The 20,562-nt window shown below is 52.4% G+C and overlaps 4 protein-coding genes and 1 long non-coding RNA gene across 10 annotated transcripts in view; 4 read left to right on the top strand and 1 right to left on the bottom strand.

Moving 5' to 3' along the window:
* The first annotated feature begins 611 nt into the window (after positions 1-611).
* On the top strand, positions 612-7,859 carry Hoxa7 (homeobox A7). 2 transcript variants are annotated; one of them, XM_031381927.1, is made up of 3 exons: positions 612-771; positions 5,019-5,286; positions 6,287-7,859. In XM_031381927.1, exons 1-3 carry the CDS (start codon positions 682-684, stop codon positions 6,598-6,600), a joined length of 672 nt encoding a protein of 223 aa, XP_031237787.1. In that variant the 5' UTR covers positions 612-681; the 3' UTR covers positions 6,601-7,859. The 2 variants fall into 2 exon arrangements, with proteins under 2 accessions (XP_031237787.1, XP_031237786.1); XM_031381926.1 differs by lacking the exon at positions 612-771 and having other exon boundaries at positions 3,751-5,286.
* Positions 7,860-8,793: 934 nt separating this feature from the next.
* Hoxa6 (homeobox A6) lies at positions 8,794-17,532 on the top strand. Of its 3 annotated transcripts, none has more exons than XM_031381923.1 (3): positions 8,794-9,272; positions 14,100-14,214; positions 15,747-17,532. In XM_031381923.1, the coding sequence occupies exons 1-3, from the start codon at positions 8,880-8,882 to the stop codon at positions 16,004-16,006; spliced, it is 768 nt and encodes a 255-aa protein (XP_031237783.1). In that variant the 5' UTR covers positions 8,794-8,879; the 3' UTR covers positions 16,007-17,532. The 3 variants fall into 3 exon arrangements, with proteins under 3 accessions (XP_031237783.1, XP_031237782.1, XP_031237784.1); XM_031381922.1 differs by having other exon boundaries at positions 8,795-9,272; positions 13,953-14,214; XM_031381924.1 differs by lacking the exon at positions 8,794-9,272 and having other exon boundaries at positions 12,834-14,214.
* Positions 8,826-20,562, bottom strand: part of LOC116098923 — a 12,456-nt gene continuing 719 nt past the window's right edge. Inside the window, exons 2-3 of the long non-coding RNA XR_004121999.1 lie at positions 9,846-9,915; positions 8,826-9,266 (exon numbers count right to left, since the gene is read on the bottom strand). This is a non-coding gene — a long non-coding RNA (uncharacterized LOC116098923). The remainder of the gene's footprint in view (positions 9,267-9,845; positions 9,916-20,562) is intronic.
* The window catches only part of Hoxa3 (homeobox A3), a 44,452-nt gene continuing 33,045 nt past the window's right edge, over positions 9,156-20,562 (top strand). For all 3 annotated transcript variants that reach the window (XM_031381909.1, XM_031381911.1, XM_031381910.1), the window contains exon 1: positions 9,156-9,272. The gene's annotated coding sequence lies outside the window, so the exon portion shown is untranslated. The remainder of the gene's footprint in view (positions 9,273-20,562) is intronic.
* Hoxa5 (homeobox A5) lies at positions 16,040-20,501 on the top strand. The gene is made up of 2 exons (XM_031381917.1): positions 16,040-18,605; positions 19,575-20,501. Exons 1-2 carry the CDS (start codon positions 17,711-17,713, stop codon positions 19,823-19,825), a joined length of 1,146 nt encoding a protein of 381 aa, XP_031237777.1. The 5' UTR covers positions 16,040-17,710; the 3' UTR covers positions 19,826-20,501.

Genomic DNA, 20,562 nt, shown 5'->3' with positions numbered 1-20,562 from the left:
TTCTTCGCACCTCCCCCCACCCATCATCTCTGCAATGTTGACTGTCTTCTAACGCGGGGAAAGGGGGACCAGGGTGAGGGTGGATGGGGCTTCTCTTTAGCCCCCACCCCCCAATGCGCCGCCAGGTTGGCACGCCCTCTGTTGTTGCAGACAGAAAGGACTTCAAAGCCTATGCAGTAAGGGTGTGCCATAAAGGAAGGTCTGCGAACTGTCTGGAATTCGGCTCTTAATGAGTTTACAACTGTCCAGCTCCAATTAGGGTATCCCACCAAAACCCTTTCATTTGTTTGCTCTGTCTGCCGCCGATAAAGAGACTGCGGAAACAGCCCTCTTTTATGGGTATTGCCCTCTCTGCAAGCGTAGGTTCCTGGCTCCCCAAGGATTCCCCAGGGACAGGGCCCTCGCTCCGCCCCTGGGAGTGGAACACTGGTGGGGTCACAGGCGTTGCCGAAGTTCACGCGGGCCGGAGTAGCTGCAGTTGCAGTGCCACGAAAAGTCCAGGAGATGGCAGTGTGGCTCCACGCAAGAGGCGTTCTCGCCGCCATCTCCGGCCCCCGCGACCTAAGAAGCTCCTAAAATGTCGACTTGAAGCGAGCCTTTCTGGAATGGGATTTGTGCGAACAGCAGTCGTATATTTTCCCTGCTGCTCATGCCAGCCTGAAAGCCTCCAGGGGACACAGCATGCGCCGGGGCTTGCCTGACCTTCGGCGCTCGCTCCTCCCCGGCCCCATTCCGAGGCCGCTGTGTTGCGTGGCAGCAGCGATGCCGAAGGTGCGGGGCTGTGGCTGAGAACGCCAGTTTCATTCCAGGGTCACAGTCCTCATCCCAGCAGAGATCTAGGGACAGCGAGGTGCACGGGGACGGTCGTTCATGATCGAAGAACAAGGGGACGAACACCTACGGCCCCAGGACCAGATGAACCCATAGAGAGCGCACCCTGTGGCCACGGGTTCCGCCAACCCGTGAGGTCCCAAAACCTGGTTCAGGGTCGGGGTGGGGGTGGGTTGGGGGGTGGTGTCCCAGGCCTAGCTAGCCACCACCAGTAAGGGGAAAGAGAGGAGGGAGAGAGACAGAGAGACAGAGAGAGAGAGAAGAGAGATGTCGGGGGATTTTAAAATTAGGCGACTGAAAATTGGTTATAAAGTCATACTTGGTATCTGTCTTGTGTAGATCTTCGGAGAACTTGGCCACGTCGGAGTAACTCGGGCCATAGTCTAGGAACTGTAAGGTTGTTCGAAAATAAATGATCCATACGTTTAAATAAGTACACTCTAGCTCCAGAACTGGCATGCATCTGGTTGAAGTCGTTCTTGCTTCTCCGGCCGTGGTATTTCTTTAGCATTGAAGGGCCAAGGCTACTCTGGCATCGCTGGTTGAGAAAAAAAAAAATTCCCAATTCACTCCCAGTCTACTTATAATGCTAGATGGGGTCAAACTTCAGAGCAAGGGACCAGTGTGTTAGCATCAGATCCTGGTGTAGGATGGTTTCGGAAAGAAAACACAAGAGCAAACAGAACCAACCCTTCAAAGCGCTGTGGATATAGACTGTGCAGCGCATTTATTTGGGTCGTAATAGTCTCTGCCAAGCCCACAAAATGTTTATGACTCGCATCTCCGTGCTGAACACACTGTAAAACCAGGGGCTCGATTTTGGCTGACATCTCTCCTGGGTCTCCCTCTCTTTCTCTCTCTTATTCCCTTAAAAAAAATCTTCCTGCATACACGTGGGTATTACAGGCACATATCATCGTTATATTTCCGTATGTAATTCACACTACTTCACAGCATCTGATTGTAGGAAGGGTTTTATAGCTTCTTGGAGAGAGCACCAAGAGATATGTGTTTGCCTACCCTAATCCTCAGAAATCTATATTTATGTGACTGCTGAGCAATGGACACAAATAGAAAGCTCCATTTTTCTAACAATGGAAGCCACTGGTTGGCAGCAGCCACTTCCCTCCACCGATCACAGAGGCCCCAGGTACGTGCAGGCCTCCAGGGGCTCAGAGACCTGGTGAACTGCCTAGGCCGGCAGCCTCCCTTGCCCTTGGCCGACTGGCGGCTGGGCATGCTGCTCTCTGGTCTTCACTGCTGAGAGACTTTTCACAGCCGGTCGCCCGTCTTCGGCCAGAAAAGACCCGGCAAGGAACTGAGCTTCTTTATTCGCTTCGGGGAGGAATTGGTGGCCGCGTCCAAGTCAGGCGCCTTTCACCAAGTCGGGGACACAGTCTCAAAGCCCACAATCTTTTCAGGGGAGGAGAATAGAAACGTTCGAAGTCCCCCTAAACTCAGCACCATTCGACTCTCCAGAAGGCGCCGCCGGCCGCCGTTTGCTGCAAAGGTCTGGGTTTACATACTAAACCTAGATTTAAAACATCGAGGACTATCTGGCCACAGGAAACGGAGGAAACAAACTCTGGCAGTAGGTTTGAAAGCTAATTCTGGGAAAGCGTTGAGAAATATTTAGATAGCAGATTAAAAACTGGCTTAAACGGTGTCTTTTCCAGGGCCTGGACTAAATATTGTGTGAATGTTTTCACACATAACAGATACATTTCCATCATATAAGTAGGGAGCCAGCGGCCAGAGAACATATAATTAAACAGGCCTTGCCGAGAGTTTGATGTTGTTCAAAGTCTGCCCAGATAAGAGAGACACAGAACGAAGGGAAGGTTTTTGGTGAGTCTCGGATCCTGCTCAGAGGGAAGACTTGGGCCCAGAGTGCCAAGGCCTTGAAAGCAGCAGAATTTGGAACCTATTTGGCCTTGGCAAACTAGCACAGAAATCTCTTGCCGGGACTTCTTAGTCCTGCCTGGCCAAATTCAGGCGACCTTCCTAGGTGTGTTAGTGTCATGTTTGTCCTGACCCAGCTCGCTCTGCACTCTGGTTGTCACGTCTCCTAAAGTTCCACTCTAGACACATAGCTTTGGACTGTTCCAGTCGCCTGAGTCTAGACAGACTGCCTCGGCCTGCCTAGCCTTTCACTTTGCGCCCTGCTCTGTGTCACCCCAGGAACAATTTATTGGTCTAAAGCCGTCTAATTCCGCCTCTTTGATCTCCTAGCCTTCTTTTTGTTTGCCTCATCTTCTTTTTGCTATTTTAGAATTTTATTTCTCTTTTAGAAGACGCTGTTATTTCAATTTTTGCCCCCTTCCTGTTTCACCTCCTGTTTCACCTCCTGTTTCCCATCCTCATCCACCATAAAGGGGATCCCGGATATTGGCGCCTCAGGGTCCTTATGCTCCAGGGGAGATAGCCGAGCTCCCACCTGCCCTTCTTGCCACCAAAGCCTGGGCCCTTTACTAGGTAGAAGCTGGGGCTCCTTTACAGCGGGCTCTGACCATCCTTTTGTCTTTTGTGCTTCTAAGACCCCCTGAGAGGATGCGGTAAACCGGGGTGGGGTAAGTGGAGGCAGCCAGGACCCACTGAAAGTGATAAGAAAGTGCTTTGTACACCAGGAACTAAACTCTATAATTTAGAGGAGAATTTCCGGGGCAATTCCATTGTGAAGTCGGGTTTATGATGTGCAATCGAGCTGAGCAGTAAAAGGTGGCCAGTCTTCCAGCATGGCCTGGGCAGTTTATGAGGCATTTAGGGAAAGAGTTCACCCAAATATTCTACAGAGAGCGTTGGGTAGCAGAACCTTCATCCGACCTATCACTGCAGGGGGAGGGGGGCTGAAGCCTAGAAAGGTAAGCCCCCAGGGTGGGTGACTCTTGGGGAACAGTGTGCTTAGCAAGCACAATGCTTTAAAAGGTGAAGCCTGCGGGATCTGGGTGGCCTCTTGAAAGGGCTCCCTTATTTGCTTTTATTGTTTCCTAAAGAACTGGGGTTCCACGGTGAGCTACAGCACTCAGTCCCCGAGATCACCTCTCCTCCCTCTAAACCAGCTCTAAAACTGTTCTGGCACACAAGGTGGAAGTCCAGGGGTAGCTTGGCTGAGAGCTGCCAGGAACTTCCCAGTCTGAAGGATGTGTGGAGCCGAATTTCTCCCAAACTGTGTGAGGATGCCCCAGTTTCTTGTCATCCAGAGGGTAGCCAGGGGTTGTGGGAAGGACAAAGTGGGTGTTGAGCCATCTCTGGAGTCGCTGCCAGCCAGCCAGGTGCCCAGGAGCGAATGCAGAGAGACTGTCAGGGCCGCAGTGTCCGGGAGGAGAAAAGGGAATCCTGTGTTAGTAAATCTGTTGGCAAATGAGGCTCATTAATAGATAAATATTTCACTGCTTCCTTTAGGGCAGATAAACAGTGCGCCACCGATTAAAGAAAGGAAGCTGGGAGACATTGACTTTATTCGAACCACATGGCTCCAGTTTGTGGCAGCTGTCTCCCTGCTCGGCTAGAGGAGACGCCCGCGCCTGCGGTGTTGGCGCTGGAGCATCAAATCCGCTCTTAAATGTTCTCCTGCTTATAGAGCGAGGAGGGCAAAGAGTGGATCTTTCTCTCTAGACCATCTTTGGGTGGACAGGTTACGGAGACCCTACAGGGTCTTGGATCCTCAGGGAGGACACGGACCAGGAGAATCCACACCCTGGATCTGGGGTTGAGAAATAGGTTTGAGGTTGTGGGGTGGGGGCGAACCCTGCCTCCAGGCTTCGGCGACTGGAAGGGGGCTCTCGCGGAGCCTAGGGGTCTGACTGCGTCGGGCATCCCGGGCCGGTCCCGTGCAGGCCGCGTCTTTGAGCCTCTTCCCCTTCCATTCTAGGCGGCCGCCGGCCCGTGGCGCGAGACCACCTGTGAGGGCTGCTGAGATTGGCGGAGGCGGTCATGTGGGCGGTCACGTGCCGCGGCGAGCTCCGTCCAAAAGAAAATGGGGTTTGGTGTAAATCTGGGGGTGTAATGTTATCATATATCACGCTACCTCGTAAAACCGACACTGAAAGCTGCCGGACAACAAATCACAGGTCAAAATTATGAGTTCTTCGTATTATGTGAACGCGCTTTTTAGCAAATATACGGCGGGGGCTTCTCTCTTCCAAAATGCCGAGCCGACTTCTTGCTCCTTTGCACCCAACTCGCAGAGAAGCGGCTACGGGCCGGGCGCCGGCGCCTTCGCCTCCACCGTGCCGGGCTTGTACAATGTCAACAGCCCCCTCTATCAGAGCCCCTTCGCGTCCGGCTATGGCCTGGGAGCCGACGCCTACAACCTGCCCTGCGCCTCCTACGACCAAAACATCCCCGGGCTCTGCAGTGACCTCGCCAAAGGCGCCTGCGACAAGGCGGACGAGGGCGTGCTGCACGGCCCAGCCGAGGCCAGTTTCCGCATCTACCCCTGGATGCGCAGTTCAGGTAGGCGCAGTTGCCGGCGGCGGGGTCGGTGTGCGGGAGGAGCAGCGGGGCGGGAGCGGGGCGCGGGGAGCAGAGAGAGCCCAGCCCGGCGGCTTCCAGCCGGCGGCCCCCTCAAGTCCCGGTGGCGCTGCCTTTCTGGTTTTAATTAGAGCCGAGGCGCCATTGCGTGGAGAGACCCGTAGCATTGTATGTAAATGAGGCTCATAAAACTTTTTATGGCCCAATTAATGGGTTCGATCCTCGTAAATTTATTTAACTCCATTTGCCTTGGAATTTTTACAATAAGTTTCTCGCTATTCTCATTCTCATATTCTCTCTCTGTCTCCCCACTCTCCCCCTTCTTCCTTTCCATCTTTTTCTCTCTCCCTTGGTCTTTCTTTCTATCCCCCTCTTTCCTGTTCTCCATCCCTTTCTGGACCCCAGCTCTCTCCCCCCCTCCTCCTTCTTTCAGCCTGACTTTCTTTCTCAAAGACTAGGAGAGCTGAGACCTCCGGGATCCCTTGTACCCCTGTACCAGAGGCCATTTCCAGAACAGGGTTGAAGCCAATGGGACAGAGGGTGGGAACGCCACAGGAAGGTGGATGGGGCTGCTGAGGAGGGTCGCCCACTCATCTAGCAAGGCTGGGGAGCGGCCAGGCTTGCCTTTGAATGGCAAAAGTGCACAGTCCCCCACTTGCCACACTCTATATTTACAATTTCCCTTTGTCAGGGGGAAGCAGGACATTGTGGAAACGTAGCCGCCTGGAAAGGCCAGTTGTAAAGTTGGAATTCTGCCCTAAGGCTTCTCACAGACGTTCTTGCCTGTCTGGCCCTGGGGCCTTCCGCTCCCAATTTCCCTCCTCCAGCTCAATTGAGGGTGCTGAAGGTTGCACCTGGATTTGGGCAAGGTGGAAAGAAGGCGCTGGCTCTTGGACTGCTGGCCTGACTAGAGCACTCTTCTGTCCACATCCTAGTCTGCTTGTCTGTTTGTCTATCTATATGTCCAAATTTCTGCTCCTAGGACCCGATAGGAAGCGGGGACGCCAGACCTACACTCGCTACCAGACGCTGGAGCTGGAGAAGGAATTCCACTTCAACCGCTACCTGACGCGGCGCCGCCGCATCGAGATCGCTCATGCGCTCTGCCTCACGGAGCGCCAGATCAAGATCTGGTTCCAGAATCGGCGCATGAAGTGGAAGAAGGAGCATAAAGATGAGAGCCAAGCTCCCACTGCAGCCCCCGAAGACACGGTGCCCTCCGTTTCCACGGCTGCTGACAAGGCCGACGAGGAAGAGGAGGAGGAAGAGGAGGAGGAAGAGGAGGAAGAGGAGTAAAGGGGCCAGGCACAGGACCCTGGCTGCACAGGACAGTTGGAAAGGCGCCTTTAAGAGACTCATTGATTTTAGTTACAAAAATGGGGGGGAAATAAAGTGTAAAAAAAAAAAGAAAAGAAAAGAAAAGAAAGAAAAAAAAGAAAGGGAAAGAAAAAGAGGGAATCAGTCCCCATCGTCATTCCACCCAATCACCCACTTTAGCTCCCAGGGAAATTAGATCACCTTGGGGACCCTCTCTGCCTCTGAGGAACCCAGTAGATACCCCCAACCCTGGGCCAGTGTTGTGCGCAGGCACAGCCAAAATACTACCTAGCACAGGCCTCTTAGAGAGGCACTCCCAAACTACCTATGGGCCCAGCTCCAGTGGGCCACCACTCCTAAGAAGCCCCCCCTGCGTCCCAACACTGGCAGACACCCAGCACCTGCCCCCGCCCCCATACCTGCAAAAACATGATCAGTACTACCTACTAGCCCTAAACTACCTATTGTGTGCTGGCTAGCTTGCCTGCTTCTCCATGCCCACCCCTTCCAGGCCAGGCCTTGATACTTCTAGCTGACAGTCTTTGGGGTCACCGAGGCTTCACTGACAAGGCAATGAGGTTCAGGGACCAGGGCATTGGCTTCTATTTAAATTGAAAAATAATATATTTATTCCAAAGCATACCAAGTGCTGCAACCTAGAATCCCTCTTTCTCTGGCTTTGGCACCTCAAGTCCAGGGCCATTACCCCTACTTCAGGAGGGGAGCATTCCCGAGCTGGCTACAGTCCTCTGGAATAGCTTCGGGGTTTTTTGTTTTTTGGGGTTTTTTTTGTTTGTTTGTTTGATTTTTGTTTTTTTATTTGTGGGACTAAGGAGATGTTCCCAGCCTCACTGTCCTCTCTCCCTTGCTTCTGTGTCCTACTGTTCAGCCATGTCAAATATGTATACCCTGACTTTTCCTACAAGGACAAATACTGTATATTTGAACCAGATTTTGTTGTTGTTGTTGTCATTTCTATAATCTTGGAGCTCATTTGTAAAGGAATGTCTTGACTTGGGAAGGATGTTTTAATGGGGTGACTTTGTAGCATGGTGTGTTGTATTGAACTAATTCTGTAGTGGGTGGGGAAGGTCCATCACCCACCCTGGGCCCATCGTCTCCCTTGTCTCCTCATGTCCCCCCCCACACACACCTAGCCTAGGGTCTAGGGAAGGCATGCTTCCCAGCCCAGCGACCTGTGTTTTATGTAACAATAAAGATGCTTGGTGACAAAGAAACATGGACTGCTTTTATCAAGAGGGTCTGGGGCAAGGGGAAGTGGCCATAGCTGAAGGGCAAGCCCTAGCTGTAGGCCAAAGAAACACGGAAAACAAATTCAAAGACACTGTCCTTGAGTCCAAGTTTTAGCTATTTATGGACAAATGTATCATGTCTCTTTTTACATGTTTTATGTATGCATAAGCATGTTTCTGTTTCTCTGTGTGGTTGCTTATAGTTTTCATAATTGTATGCATTTCCACACCCATATGTGCATGTGTGTCAACATTTCCCATGTCTATAATTGTATGTTTGGGCTTCTGTGTTTTTCTCTTTGTAGATGGCTTTTGTCTGGCTATTGTATGTGCACCAATATCTATCCAGATCCATTGGAAACAGACTATTTGTTAATGCCATATATTCCATCTATAGCCTCTCAAACTTCCATAAATTCCATGAACAAATTCCAAATTCAACTTTCCTCTAAAGGTGTAGACTGAGATCTAAAGGGGTGTTACCTACCCTCCAATTGATTCCGGATTCCGAATGCGCCTTGACTACAGCCCCAGGGTAGGAAGCAAATGGGATTCAGGGTTCCTGCCGCAGTACCCCCACTTAGCCTTCAGTAGGGGTGAGGATGCCCCAGGGTCCAACACTGCAGCTGAGGGATTCTTGGACCGCCATGGGCCTCAAACCCGGCAGCGCAACCTAGCCAAGTCCTGTTGCTGAGGAAGAACTGTGGCTGGGGAAGGGGCTAGCGGCGAGGGATCAGGGGCGAGAGGAGGTGGAAGTAGCTTAGAGCATCCTGAGCTTGGCCCGCGAAGGTCTCCATTTTTATCCCCTAGCTAGGTTGGGCCAGCTTCTTAGAATTCTTTTAATAAAATCGGACCTAAAAGGGTCTGTAAAACCTGCAGCCCCAAATCGGGACAGCCTCGGTGGTAAGATGGCGCCTGTGTAAGAGCTGCCTCCTCTTAGTGATGGGGAAAGGGTCATAAATCCGTTGTTGTTTATGAAAATTTACAACTTTGCAATACAACTTTATGAGTTGTTCGGCCCTTCCATTGGCCGCTGTCGGTCATGTGGATAGGAACCGTGAACATGAACTTTTTTATAATTTCCCTTGCGAGAATAGAGCCGCATTCTTTTGCTCCGCTCCATCCTGCGTGCTTCGGAGCTCTGCCTTCCCAGCCTGCCTGGGCTGCGCTTTGTCCGGCGATGGCGAGCGAGGGGAAGCCGCTGCCAGGCCCAGGCCGGCCGCTGTCGCTGGAGGTGGGGCGCGTCCAGTTCCTGGAGCAACAGCCGCCGCTTTGCAACTTGCAACCTGGCTAATTTCCTGCGTCCTCTGGCACCAGGAAGGAGGACAATTCGTCTCTTGGGCTGCCGAAGCGACAGCTGTCAGAGAGGCCAGAGCTTCTGGGAGCCGCGGTCTGAAGGTGAGACATGTGGGAAGGAAGGAGACAGGGCAAAGGTGGGTGAGGTACCACAGTGGTGAGAGAGGGCACCAGGAGCGACTTTGAAAAGGGGCATTTTCACCCTCTTCCGTACTGTCCCTTCACACTCAGCACCAACACACACTACAGCCCAAACACGTCACTCATTCTCACCCACCACCTACAGTTACTCCTTTCCCTCCTCCCTCAAGGCAGATCAGCCTTCCCTCTGTGGCACAGCGCCTTGGCACTACGAAGCACCCGCTTGGGTCTTCATCCCCACCCCTGCTCCCATTCTCCAGTGAGCCCCGGGAAGCCCCAAAGGAAGTCATGTGGCATTCTACTGTTCCCTATCGGCCTCTGGGGTTTGGGATCATTTCACTCGTGACCCAATTGATTCAACTGACTTCCCCAATAACCAGAGAGAGTTCCCGACCTGGGAATGTGAGCAGAGAGGCGAGCAAAGCGAGTAGCCTGGGCGGTTAGTTAGCTTCGGTACACTCTTCTTTCCTGTGGGGCTAGGCTGAGAAAGAAGAGACCGGGAAAGGAAGCAAACAGGGGGGAAAAAAAACTTACTAATTCAGAGTTCTCCGATGGTTGCCTGCTTCGTTTGTCCGGTTTTCCGACCAGAGTGATGTCTTGAGCCCTGGGGAAGGGGTTAGGTGCATGTGTGAAATTCTGTGTTGGAGGAGAGAATCGAGTTAATTGGGTGCTACTGGGAGGGGGCGATGCTTCTGTGCAGGGGACTGTTGTGTTGACGCAGGTGGAAGGACCACCTCTGAGGTCTCTGAAGGAAGGTTGCAAAATGGTGTCTGGGCAATAGCAGGGACGCAGTCCCAAGCCACCTAAGTACAGTGGCAGGCTGGTGTCCACGGTCCCCCACCACCCCGGCTACCAGGGAGAGGACTACAGCTAGCTGCGAGACAACACCGAGAGCTGCGGGCCTAGCGATGGCTTTGCATTGCGCGGTGGCACCTTGGAGCCACCCAGCTATGATGGGTGGGCCTGAAAGCGGGTCTGACCAGGTTAGATTTGCCCCCGGGAGGCAGAGCCACCCGAGCATTAGTCGCGAGGTTCCTGGCTATGGTTCTTTTTGTTTATTTGGTTTTTGGTTGTTGTTGTTGCTGCTGCTGCTGCTTTCCTATCTCAATATAGTATCTCGGCCTAGGACAGACAATTAAGAATGACAGGTAGATGTTTGGAATATTTGCCGGACAGCTCTGTGGATGCGCCCCGGGCAGGGTCAGATAAAGCGCCGCATTTGCCTCCTAGGGCCGCAGGCTGCCTGACTGCGGCTGCCGCAGGCGGATTATTTATTGCGACCGAGCCTGGAGCTCGCTGCTGCCACGCTGTGGCCGTCGCCGGGACCGGCGCCAGCAGCGGCCCGCCTCTTTGAGCCTGGCGCGACTGCTGTACGGGCCCCTCAGATTCCCCAGAAGCAGGGGAAGGGGGGGACAAAAGGGGAGCTGAGGGGCAGTCTCCAAGGGTTTATTTGGCTGTGAAATCTCCTTGCTTCGTCTACCCATGGCAGAAAGCTCAGCCGCTGGAATAGACTCGGGTCCTTCCCTCTCCCCCAACCCAGCACCATGGAGACTGGTTGTACAGGCCGCCTGGCTGGTCATGGCTGCTTCTGTCCAAACTGCGCGTCCCAAAGGCTTCCTGAGGGCTCACGCCAGTTGGGGAACGCTTTGGCTTTGGGATTCTGACACCGGAGAGACCATTTGTAGTTCTGAGGCCTGCTGGCCTGGCTGGCCCTGAGGATTGGCTATGGCATGGAAGGCGGCCCGGTAACTGACAGAGGCCCTCACCTGTGAGCTTTGGGCTGCGGCCTAGAGATTTGACTGGATGGAGGTGGACCTCCTGGGCCCTCCCACACACCTGCAGGCCAGGCTCCAGGCTGCAGAAGTGGAGGGGCTCAATGGGCAGTCAGGGAAAGGGCAAACTGTATGACCCTACTGCCATCTTACCTTCTCCGAAAAGAAGATAAAAGGTAAGTTTTCTGTGTGGCTGTGATCTAGCAAAGTCCTGGGGTGATTATTCTCATCATCTCAGGATGAGGCTCGGTTGAAGGTGTGGAGTTCCTGATCTCCACTCCGTCAGGACTCTCTCTCTCTCTCTCTCTCTCTTTCTCTCTCTCTCTTGCATATATACATATATGTATATATATGTATATATATATGTTTATATACATATATATAGAAGAATAAATAGGTTGACTGCCAACTTAAATGAACACTAGCCTGGGCTTACACGTTAAGATTTCAATTTAATATTTTTTCCACCTTAATGTTTACAGAAGCTAGAAATACATTTTCTGGCTTCTCGCTGAGAAAACAAATTCTTTTATTGGCTGAGACAATGAATCTAAAATTCAGATCAAACCATAGCAATAATGGTGGTAAGCTGTCATCAGCTCCAACTCTGTGTGAGACAGAACCGCGAGAAAGAGAACTGAGAAAGAGAACTGATAGATGTAAACAATTAACACCTGGGAAATGGCTACCTTCATTTCGAGAACAATGTCGCTTGAAATAATTGTTATCTGATTATTTGTTTAAGAATCAATAACTCAAACTTATTTTCTTCAAACAGCCTTTAAAAAATTTTTCCCTCCTTTTTTCTCTTGAGTTTTCATTTCCCACACATCGCATCCTCTCTGTGAGAAACATTAAATTTTGTCCTCTCCTGATCAGCTCGTTTATATACAAAGGACAAACTTTCTTGGGTTGGAGAGATAAAGACATTGAGCACAAGGCCTGTGGTGCAGCCTTCCTTTGGTGAGCCTTCACGGGCTCTCTGGAGGCCGACCTTAGGCAGATCCTTTTTCAGTTTTTCTCTTTTGAGGGAAAGAAGGTCAGGGGCAAAAAATCGAAAAGCAAGGAAGAGATTAAGGAAGTCTGCAACAGAGTCCTATGAGACCATTGCCAACTGTCACCTCCCCCCAAGCCCGATCCCCATCAGTCCACAAGGGTCAGGGTTTTACAGATCTTACAGACAACCTCCTGAGTCCCAGCTAGATCTGTAAATAGACTCTTAGACACTCACAGAATTGGGGATTTTAAAGCTAATTCTAGGGCAAGCAGTCATGAAAGTGCCTTCGAACAGATATCACTTTTTTTTTAATAAACAAAATGAACTGATCTATGTACATGCAAGCCCAAGACAGGCTTTCCAGGTCCTATCTGAGTATCCCCAGGCCTGGGCCGGTGGTCAAGGTAAATTCAAGATCCTGGAGCAAGTGACAGGGTGACAGGTCTGGTTTTAGAGATACTGTAGCAGCAGGAGTAGTTTAGGGTGGGGAAGTAGGGGACAAGTGGGTACACTTGCGACAGTGCCCATCTCCGTGCGACCTCGAAACCAAGTCCATTAATGGTGCTGAGTGAAGCTTTGGGCCCCAGGAGCTGCACTCCGTGCTGTGCCCTGCTCAACCGAGGTCCCCGTGTCTATCCTGCTTCTGAAATGCGACTGGGAAGATACTGTATCTGGATTTTTATCCGTAGCTGCTCTAAGCAGTTCCAGTAACTTAGGGGAGTCCTGGGATGCTTGAAGCTGGGTGAGGGGAGTTAAGCCCCATGGATGGCTTCCTGCTCTGGTCTCACACTCTTCTGTAGATCATTTCTTGTGGAAAACCATGAGTTTTAGCCTTTCCTTTCTCTAAGTTCAAAGACAGGATGCAGTGCACAGCCGGTGTAGGTGTTTGCTTTAAGCCCACGCTGGCACGGACCATTGCAGAAGAGCCAAACATGGAGAAGAAGGGGCTGTAGGAAGGCCCTGCCTTTGGCCTGGGCCTGGTCAGTGAGAGGTGATCTTTCAGCTTTAGGGTAGTAAGGCCCAACCTGTAATAAGAATGGGAGGGAATAAGGCATCCAGGGAACCCTAAAGCATAGAGCTCAGAACCAGAGAGTGAAGGCCTGGCTCCTCAGAGCCCTTTCTCCCGTTCAAGAACCCACACCCATGATTAAGGGAGCACAAGGGGAGGGGTAACCCAGGACCTGACTCGGACAGGAGGCTCTCAAGAGCAAAACCATCCATGTCACCGCCCCCCTCCCCCCTCCCGGCTCAGGCTTGTCAGGTTTCCTGTTTGGGGAGGAAAACCAGCAAAACCCAAGAAGGCAAAAAAGGAAAGAGCAGGCCTGTTCATTGACCTGGGCACTAGTGCCTCTGATCTGCACACTCTGCCCGGGCCGTGCCCGCCGCTGGCGTTCGGGGGTGTGTGGGGGAGAGCGGGGCCGGCAGGCTGTGTGTGCCCATTAATCTGCCGGGCGGGCGGCGGGCGGGCGGGCTGGGGGCTGTTTGTAACTTTGCTGCCTCGGTCGCCGCGGTCCCCGGGGAGCGGGCTCCGGCGCTCTTTCCCATTGGCCGCCGCTGCGTCAGCTGGTGCGATTTGCTGCTGTCGCTTTTGGCGTTCGGCCATCCAGAAACAAACCAGTTCGATGACTACTAATAGTTATAGCCAGATGTACTAATACACAACAAATCACAGTCCTGCAGAGGGGCGCGCAAATGAGTTCCTATTTTGTGAATCCCACTTTCCCTGGGAGCCTGCCCAGCGGCCAGGACTCCTTCTTGGGCCAGCTGCCCCTCTACCCGGCCGGCTATGACGCGCTGAGGCCCTTCCCGGCCTCTTACGGGGCGTCGAGTCTTCCGGACAAGACATACACCTCACCTTGTTTCTACCAACAGTCCAACTCGGTCCTGGCCTGCAACCGGGCATCCTACGAGTACGGGGCCTCATGTTTCTATTCTGATAAGGACCTCAGTGGCGCCTCACCCTCGGGCAATAGCAAGCAGAGGGGCCCCGGGGACTACCTGCACTTTTCTCCCGAGCAGCAGTACAAACCTGACAGCAGCAGCGTGCAGGGCAAAGCCCTCCATGAGGAAAGCACCGACCGGAAGTACACAAGCCCTGTTTATCCCTGGATGCAGCGGATGAATTCATGTGCGGGTAAGGCATTTCCCTGCTTCCCCACTCCAGAGAGTGTAGGGAGGATGATAAGCTGGCAGGGAGACAAGAAGGAAGGAAGGTAGGAAGGAAGGAGAGAATAGGAAGAAAGAAGGAAAGAATGAACAAAATTTCCTTCTCTCTCTGTTGTTTTTAAATTTTAGATAGAGAGAGGAAGGAAGGAAGGAAGGAAGGAAGGAAGGAAGGAAGGAAGGAAGGAAGGAAGGAGGGAGGGAAATCAAACCAAACATTCCCATGGGACAATCAGGCCCAGCCAGAGGAAAGACAGGGCCATGAGATCCCTGTAAGGTGACACTTTAGGGGAGGGTGAAGGATTCACTGCCAAGCTACGTGAGCCCTGTAACTTAAGAGAGGGCAACAGAAGAGAGAGGGGGAAGCTGGTTGAGCTGAGACAGCCTGCTCAGCTGCACCCTTGGTACCACCCCCTCAGGTTTCCAAGCAGAGGGCCTCCAGAAGGTGGCATAGCAAACTCTTTCACATTCCTACCCTCTCCTCTCTCTCCTGCCCTTTAGAAGTCCAGAAGCCCAGACAGGCAGAGGCCCTCATTTCCACATTTGACCTCTTTCTGTGTCTCCACCAAAGCTTTGGAGGGCCACCTTCTCAGAATATCATATAGTCATAGTCTCTCTCTCTCTCTCTTTCTCTCTCTCTCTCCCTCCCTCCCTCCCTCCCTCCCTCTCCCTCCCCTGCCCCCTTCTCTTTTTACCTTCCACTTAACTTCTTCCAACTCTTAGCCAACTTCTGTCTCCCCCTGAGACCCTGTCTGAGCCTCACACCTGGCTTGGGGACTGAGTTGTCTCACCCTTGGGTACCTCTGGCACCCATTCAGCCCAACACAGTCCTCATTGCCAGTCTATCACCACCTCACCTACAGCACCCTCTCTTTGCCCCAGGTTTTCAACAACCACACAGAGAATCCTCTTACCCTTTGGAGCAGGGACAGAGCCTAAGGGGGAACTTTACAACTTACAGTGTTGTCGCTTTAGAACTTAAACTCTTCCCAGTGGAGTGTTTTTGGATGGATCGCATAACTTGCTAACAATATGCAAAGATTTGAGAAGGCTGGCCATATTTAACTTTCCAAAAATACATTGAGATCCGACTTGAGAGCCTCCATAGCGTCTTTCACAGACACAAATGTAAGCACTCAATTTCCACACTGATCCCAGGATCTCCACTGCACCCACAGACAAATAATTGCTACACTCCCTTGAAACAGTGACTTTGGCCCCTCAAATTAAGAATGGCCATGTTATTTCTTCAATTCTAATGGTTCTCTTACAAACCATATTTGTAAAAATCAAAGACTTCCCACCCAAGTCGTTTTTAAGTGAAAAACATCTCGCTTGGTATGAAATAATCATTGCTATCCAGCCGGCTGTGTTTTGCTCTCAGTTGTGATGCTAGAAGCTGGAGTGAAGTAGGATAGTTTCCAGTTTAGAGAGGGCTGGCTGGGAGGCACACTGGGTGGGTTGTTTTTGCCTCGCTTATCCGCACCTCAATTCTGCCTGCAGGTGCCGTGTATGGGAGTCACGGGCGCAGAGGCCGCCAGACCTACACGCGCTACCAGACACTGGAGCTGGAGAAGGAATTCCACTTCAACCGCTACCTGACTCGGCGGCGCCGCATCGAGATCGCCAACGCGCTCTGCCTCACCGAGCGCCAGATCAAGATCTGGTTCCAGAATCGGCGCATGAAGTGGAAAAAGGAAAATAAACTCATCAATTCCACGCAGGCCAGCGTGGAAGACTCTGAGGCCAAGGCGGGCGAGTAGACTCCAGGGCAGGGACCAGGCCGGTGTTGTAACCTCTATTGGCTTTGCCCCCTGGTGCCCTTGCCTGCTCCCCAAGTTTTATTCCAGCCTGCTTCTTCCGCAGCTTAGGGAAAAGCGTCCAAAGCTTTGCAAGCGTCTACGTATTTACTTATTACAGAAAACAAACAAACAAAACCCCACACACCAAACGTCAGCTGTGGGACAGACGCACTATACACATACACACACATACACACACAGGTTTTCTCCCCAAGGCTGCCCAAGCCAGCTTGGGAGGCCCGGGATGCACCCAGAATTGGCCCTGCTGCAGTGTTAGCGCCTCTGCGCTCTGTGAGCTCTGTGAGGGGTTGCTGGGGGAAGAAGGAGCCCCAGGCAGTGCCCCGTTTGGTGTCTGGGCTTTTCGGCCTTGGTCCCTCGCCATCAAATCCTAAAGGGCATCATCGACAAATCGGCTCTGGCTACTGAAAAGAAAGGGTCTACGATCTGGGCCCCAGCCATGTCCCGGCCTCTCAGGATGCCCCTAAACAAGAAGCCTGAGGAACAAAGGGGAACTCCCCCCTACCCCGACAGAACCAAATCTCTCTATCGGCGCATAACCGTCAGTGGGAGAGTAGCGGCCTCAGCCAAGGCAAGCCAACCTGGGCGGGAGAGGAACATTACAGCCTCGGGAGCGACTAGGCTCCCGCAGGCTCCCAGCTCCCGATTTCCACCCCCAGCCTCATACAGCTCGGACGCAATCATCTCGCAGCTTTCAGGACCCGAAGAGGGAGCCCAGGACCATGAGAGCTGCAAGAGTCCTGGCTTCCAAACGTGCCAGGGACGCCTGAGATGCCAGGCCTCTAGTAGGGAGAGTCTGCTCTCCTCTCAGCTACATTTGTGATTTACTTTCGTCTTTCGGAGCACAGGAAAATAACTACGGTGATACTAGGCACAGCCACGAAATGGTTCCATTAGTTCCCGCAATTTATTCCCGGTGGTCTTAGCGAGATCCCAATAGCTCTACCCACGGATCCCAGCTTCCAAGCAGCCTCGGAGGCCATTGGGTATCAGGGCCCACTCTCTGGGTTCTCCAAGAACCCTGCTACCTGGGGCCAGGCTGGCCAGAGGAACCGGACTAAGGATGAAGATCTTCCAGGCTGGATAAATAAGCAAATCAGATAGCAAACTAATGACACGAAAAACATATTTACACGGAAGAAAAAAATGATTCTGGTTATACGAGTGTATGGAATTTGACCTCGCCTCGGAGAAACACTACACAAAAGCTGTCTTTAATAGACGCCTGTGGTTTAAGAGCGGCAGGGACACTGTCCTTCATGCGCTCACAAAAACAGAGCCGTAATTGTGGCTGCTGCTGTGGGCAGGATTTATTTCTTCAATTGGCTAAATCGTCTTCCCTTCCTCGAAGGTGATATCTGTGTTTTCAAAATTCACAGCTGCCGGCCGGGCGGGCAAACCGACCCCAACCTCTACACAAAAATAAGAGGGGATACAAAGCCGGGGAAATAAAGTTGTTGTAAATAATTCTAAGTCACCACCTCCCCCGAATCCTCTGTATCCTCGCCGGGCGTGCGATCGGCAGCTGACGGCCTCACAATTGGTACATCCTAATGGAACTGCGAGGGAAATGCAATAATTTTGCCATAATGGGCTGTAACCTCAATTCGACCCCGGCCCTTGCAGCCCGAGGTCGGAAGCGAAGCGATGCTCCCAGTCTCCAGCGGGTGGCGCTCGAGTCCGACTGAACGGCGGCAGCGGGTGGCGGGCACGCGCCCAGGGCGCGCGCGCCACCCCTCTCGCCTCCACCCAACTCCCCCATTAGTGCACGAGTTTACCTCTAGAGGTCATCAGGCAGGATTTACGACTGGACAACAAAAGCACGTGATTCGAAGTCGTACCCCATATTTGGGTGCCTACGTAGGAGGGAACCGAGTACATGTCCCAGTCATTTCCATAATTCATCATAAATTGTGCAAGGGTGCTATAGACGCACAAACGACCGCGAGCCACAAATCAAGCACACATATCAAAAAACAAATGAGCTCTTATTTTGTAAACTCATTTTGCGGTCGCTATCCAAATGGCCCGGACTACCAGTTGCATAATTATGGAGATCATAGTTCCGTGAGCGAACAATTCAGGGACTCGGCGAGCATGCACTCCGGCAGGTACGGCTACGGCTACAATGGCATGGATCTCAGCGTCGGCCGTTCGGGTTCCGGCCACTTTGGCTCCGGCGAGCGCGCCCGCAGCTACGCGGCTGGGGCCAGTGCGGCGCCCGCCGAGCCCAGGTACAGCCAGCCGGCCACGTCCACGCACTCGCCACCGCCCGACCCGCTGCCCTGCTCAGCGGTGGCCCCCTCGCCCGGCAGCGACAGCCACCACGGCGGGAAAAACTCCCTGGGCAACTCCAGCGGCGCCTCGGCCAACGCCGGCAGCACCCACATCAGCAGCAGAGAGGGGGTTGGCACGGCGTCCGCAGCCGAGGAGGACGCCCCTGCCAGCAGCGAGCAGGCGGGCGCCCAGAGCGAGCCGAGCCCGGCGCCGCCCGCTCAGCCCCAGATCTACCCCTGGATGCGCAAGCTGCACATTAGTCACGGTAAAGCCAGCCGTTTTCTGATCCACGCGTCCGTGGGGGCGCGGGTCTTGGTCACCCTCTGTTCTCTGCAGCCTCTCTCCGGTCTCTCTCCTAGTCTCGCCTCTCTCCAGCCCGCAGAGCCTCTCCCTGCGGCTCTCTTTTCCCTGCCTTCCTCTTTACTTCTTCCCCATTACTGCAGCAGCATCTTGCAGTTCACAGATACTGGGGAGAGGGGAGGGAGGAAAATGGGGTGGCCGAGCAAGTTTAGATGTTGAAAGAGGAAGAAATTCCATCTGGAACCCCAGTGCCTCTGGAACTCGCTTCAGGGTCAGGCCAGCGGAGTAGGGCATGCAGAGGTAGGGATGGCAGTAGGGGCCGTGAATCGGGCTTGTCAGGGGACATAATTTATGGGAAGGGCTACGCTGGGGAAACAGCGTTACTAATTAGAGCCCCCTAAAAGGGGCTTGGGGGGAATAAGCCAGGCGAGGGCAGGCGGGATTTTGAAGTTTGGGGGCAAGAAGGAAAACGAAGGAAAGGGAAGAAAAAGAAATCGGGCGCCCCAAGCGTACGCTGGAACAGGAGGCGGCTAGCTCGGCTAGAACTTTAACTGAGGGTGACCTAGAGGCCACTTGGGAACTGAGAAAAAAAAAAAAAAGCAGTGCTTCGGTGGTGCGTTTCTGGGCGGTGGGCAGACTGGGAGGGCAGTGCCCCTGCTTAGGACTTGTAACCGGCCAAAGAGCAGACTAGAGGGCGAGGGAAAGCCAAACTGTCTTTAAACACAGAGTTCCTGCCTCAGGTGGGCCGGTTGTTCCCAGAGTCCAGATCACATTGGTTGTTTTTCTCGCCAGAAAGGAAGGGGGAAGGAAATTCGGGAAGGGTGGGTGAGGAAGGAGAACTTGTTGAGCCTTCTCCCCAGCTCAGGACCCTGGCTGACTTTTGGAACCAGGTGCTGAGGAGTTGCTGGCTAAACCGCTGACTTTTCTGTTGCAGACAACATAGGTGGCCCAGAAGGCAAAAGGGCCCGGACGGCCTACACGCGCTACCAGACCCTGGAGCTGGAGAAAGAATTCCACTTCAACCGCTACCTGACCCGCCGAAGAAGGATTGAAATAGCACATGCCCTTTGCCTCTCCGAGAGACAAATTAAAATCTGGTTCCAAAACAGGAGGATGAAGTGGAAAAAAGATAATAAGCTGAAAAGCATGAGTATGGCCGCGGCAGGGGGGGCCTTCCGCCCCTGAGCATCTGAGCGGCCAAAGTACTGAGCAGTAGTAGCGGGCAGCTCTCTGTAGTGTCAGTACTAAGGTGACTTTCTGAAACTCCCCTTGTGTTCCTTCTGTGAAGAAGCCCTGTTCTCCTTACCCTAATTCATCTTTTAATCATGAGCCTGTTTATTGCCATTATAGCGCCTGTATAAGTAGATCTGCTTCTGTTCATCTCTTTGTCCTGAATGGCTTTGTCTTGAAAAAAAAAATAGATGTTTTAACTTATTTATATGAAGCAAGCTGTGTTACTTGAAGTAACTAAAACAAAAAAGAAAAAAAAAAAGAAAGAAAGAAAAAAAGAGAAAAAAAAAACTACACACACAAAAAAGACCCCCCCCTCGACCTCGTTTAGTGCCAATGTTGTGTGTTGCACTTGAGTTCTTTAATGTGCATGTGCGTGGAAGTGTTCCTGTCTCAATAGCTCCAAGCTGTTACAGATATTTTTATTCAGACTACCTATATTCCTTGTGTAATTAATGCTGTTGTAGAGGTGACTTGATAAGACACAACTTAACTTGTTCAACGTGTAGTGGCTAGTGGCTCTGTGACGAAAACTGTGACTCCAAGCGGTGTGTCCCTGCGTGCCTTTGTAGGACCCTTTGCACGAACTCTGGAAGTGGCTCTTATAAGCGCAGCTTCAGTGATGTATGTTTTTGTGAAAAAGTTACAAATATTGTCCAAGTATGGCTGTTTAAGCAAACTGTGATCAGCTT

Source organism: Mastomys coucha, unplaced genomic scaffold (assembly GCF_008632895.1).
Source record: "Mastomys coucha isolate ucsf_1 unplaced genomic scaffold, UCSF_Mcou_1 pScaffold20, whole genome shotgun sequence".
Taxonomy (NCBI): Eukaryota; Metazoa; Chordata; class Mammalia; order Rodentia; family Muridae; genus Mastomys; species Mastomys coucha.
Note: the sequence above shows the minus strand (reverse complement) of the source record. Positions and strands in the feature narration are given on the sequence as shown.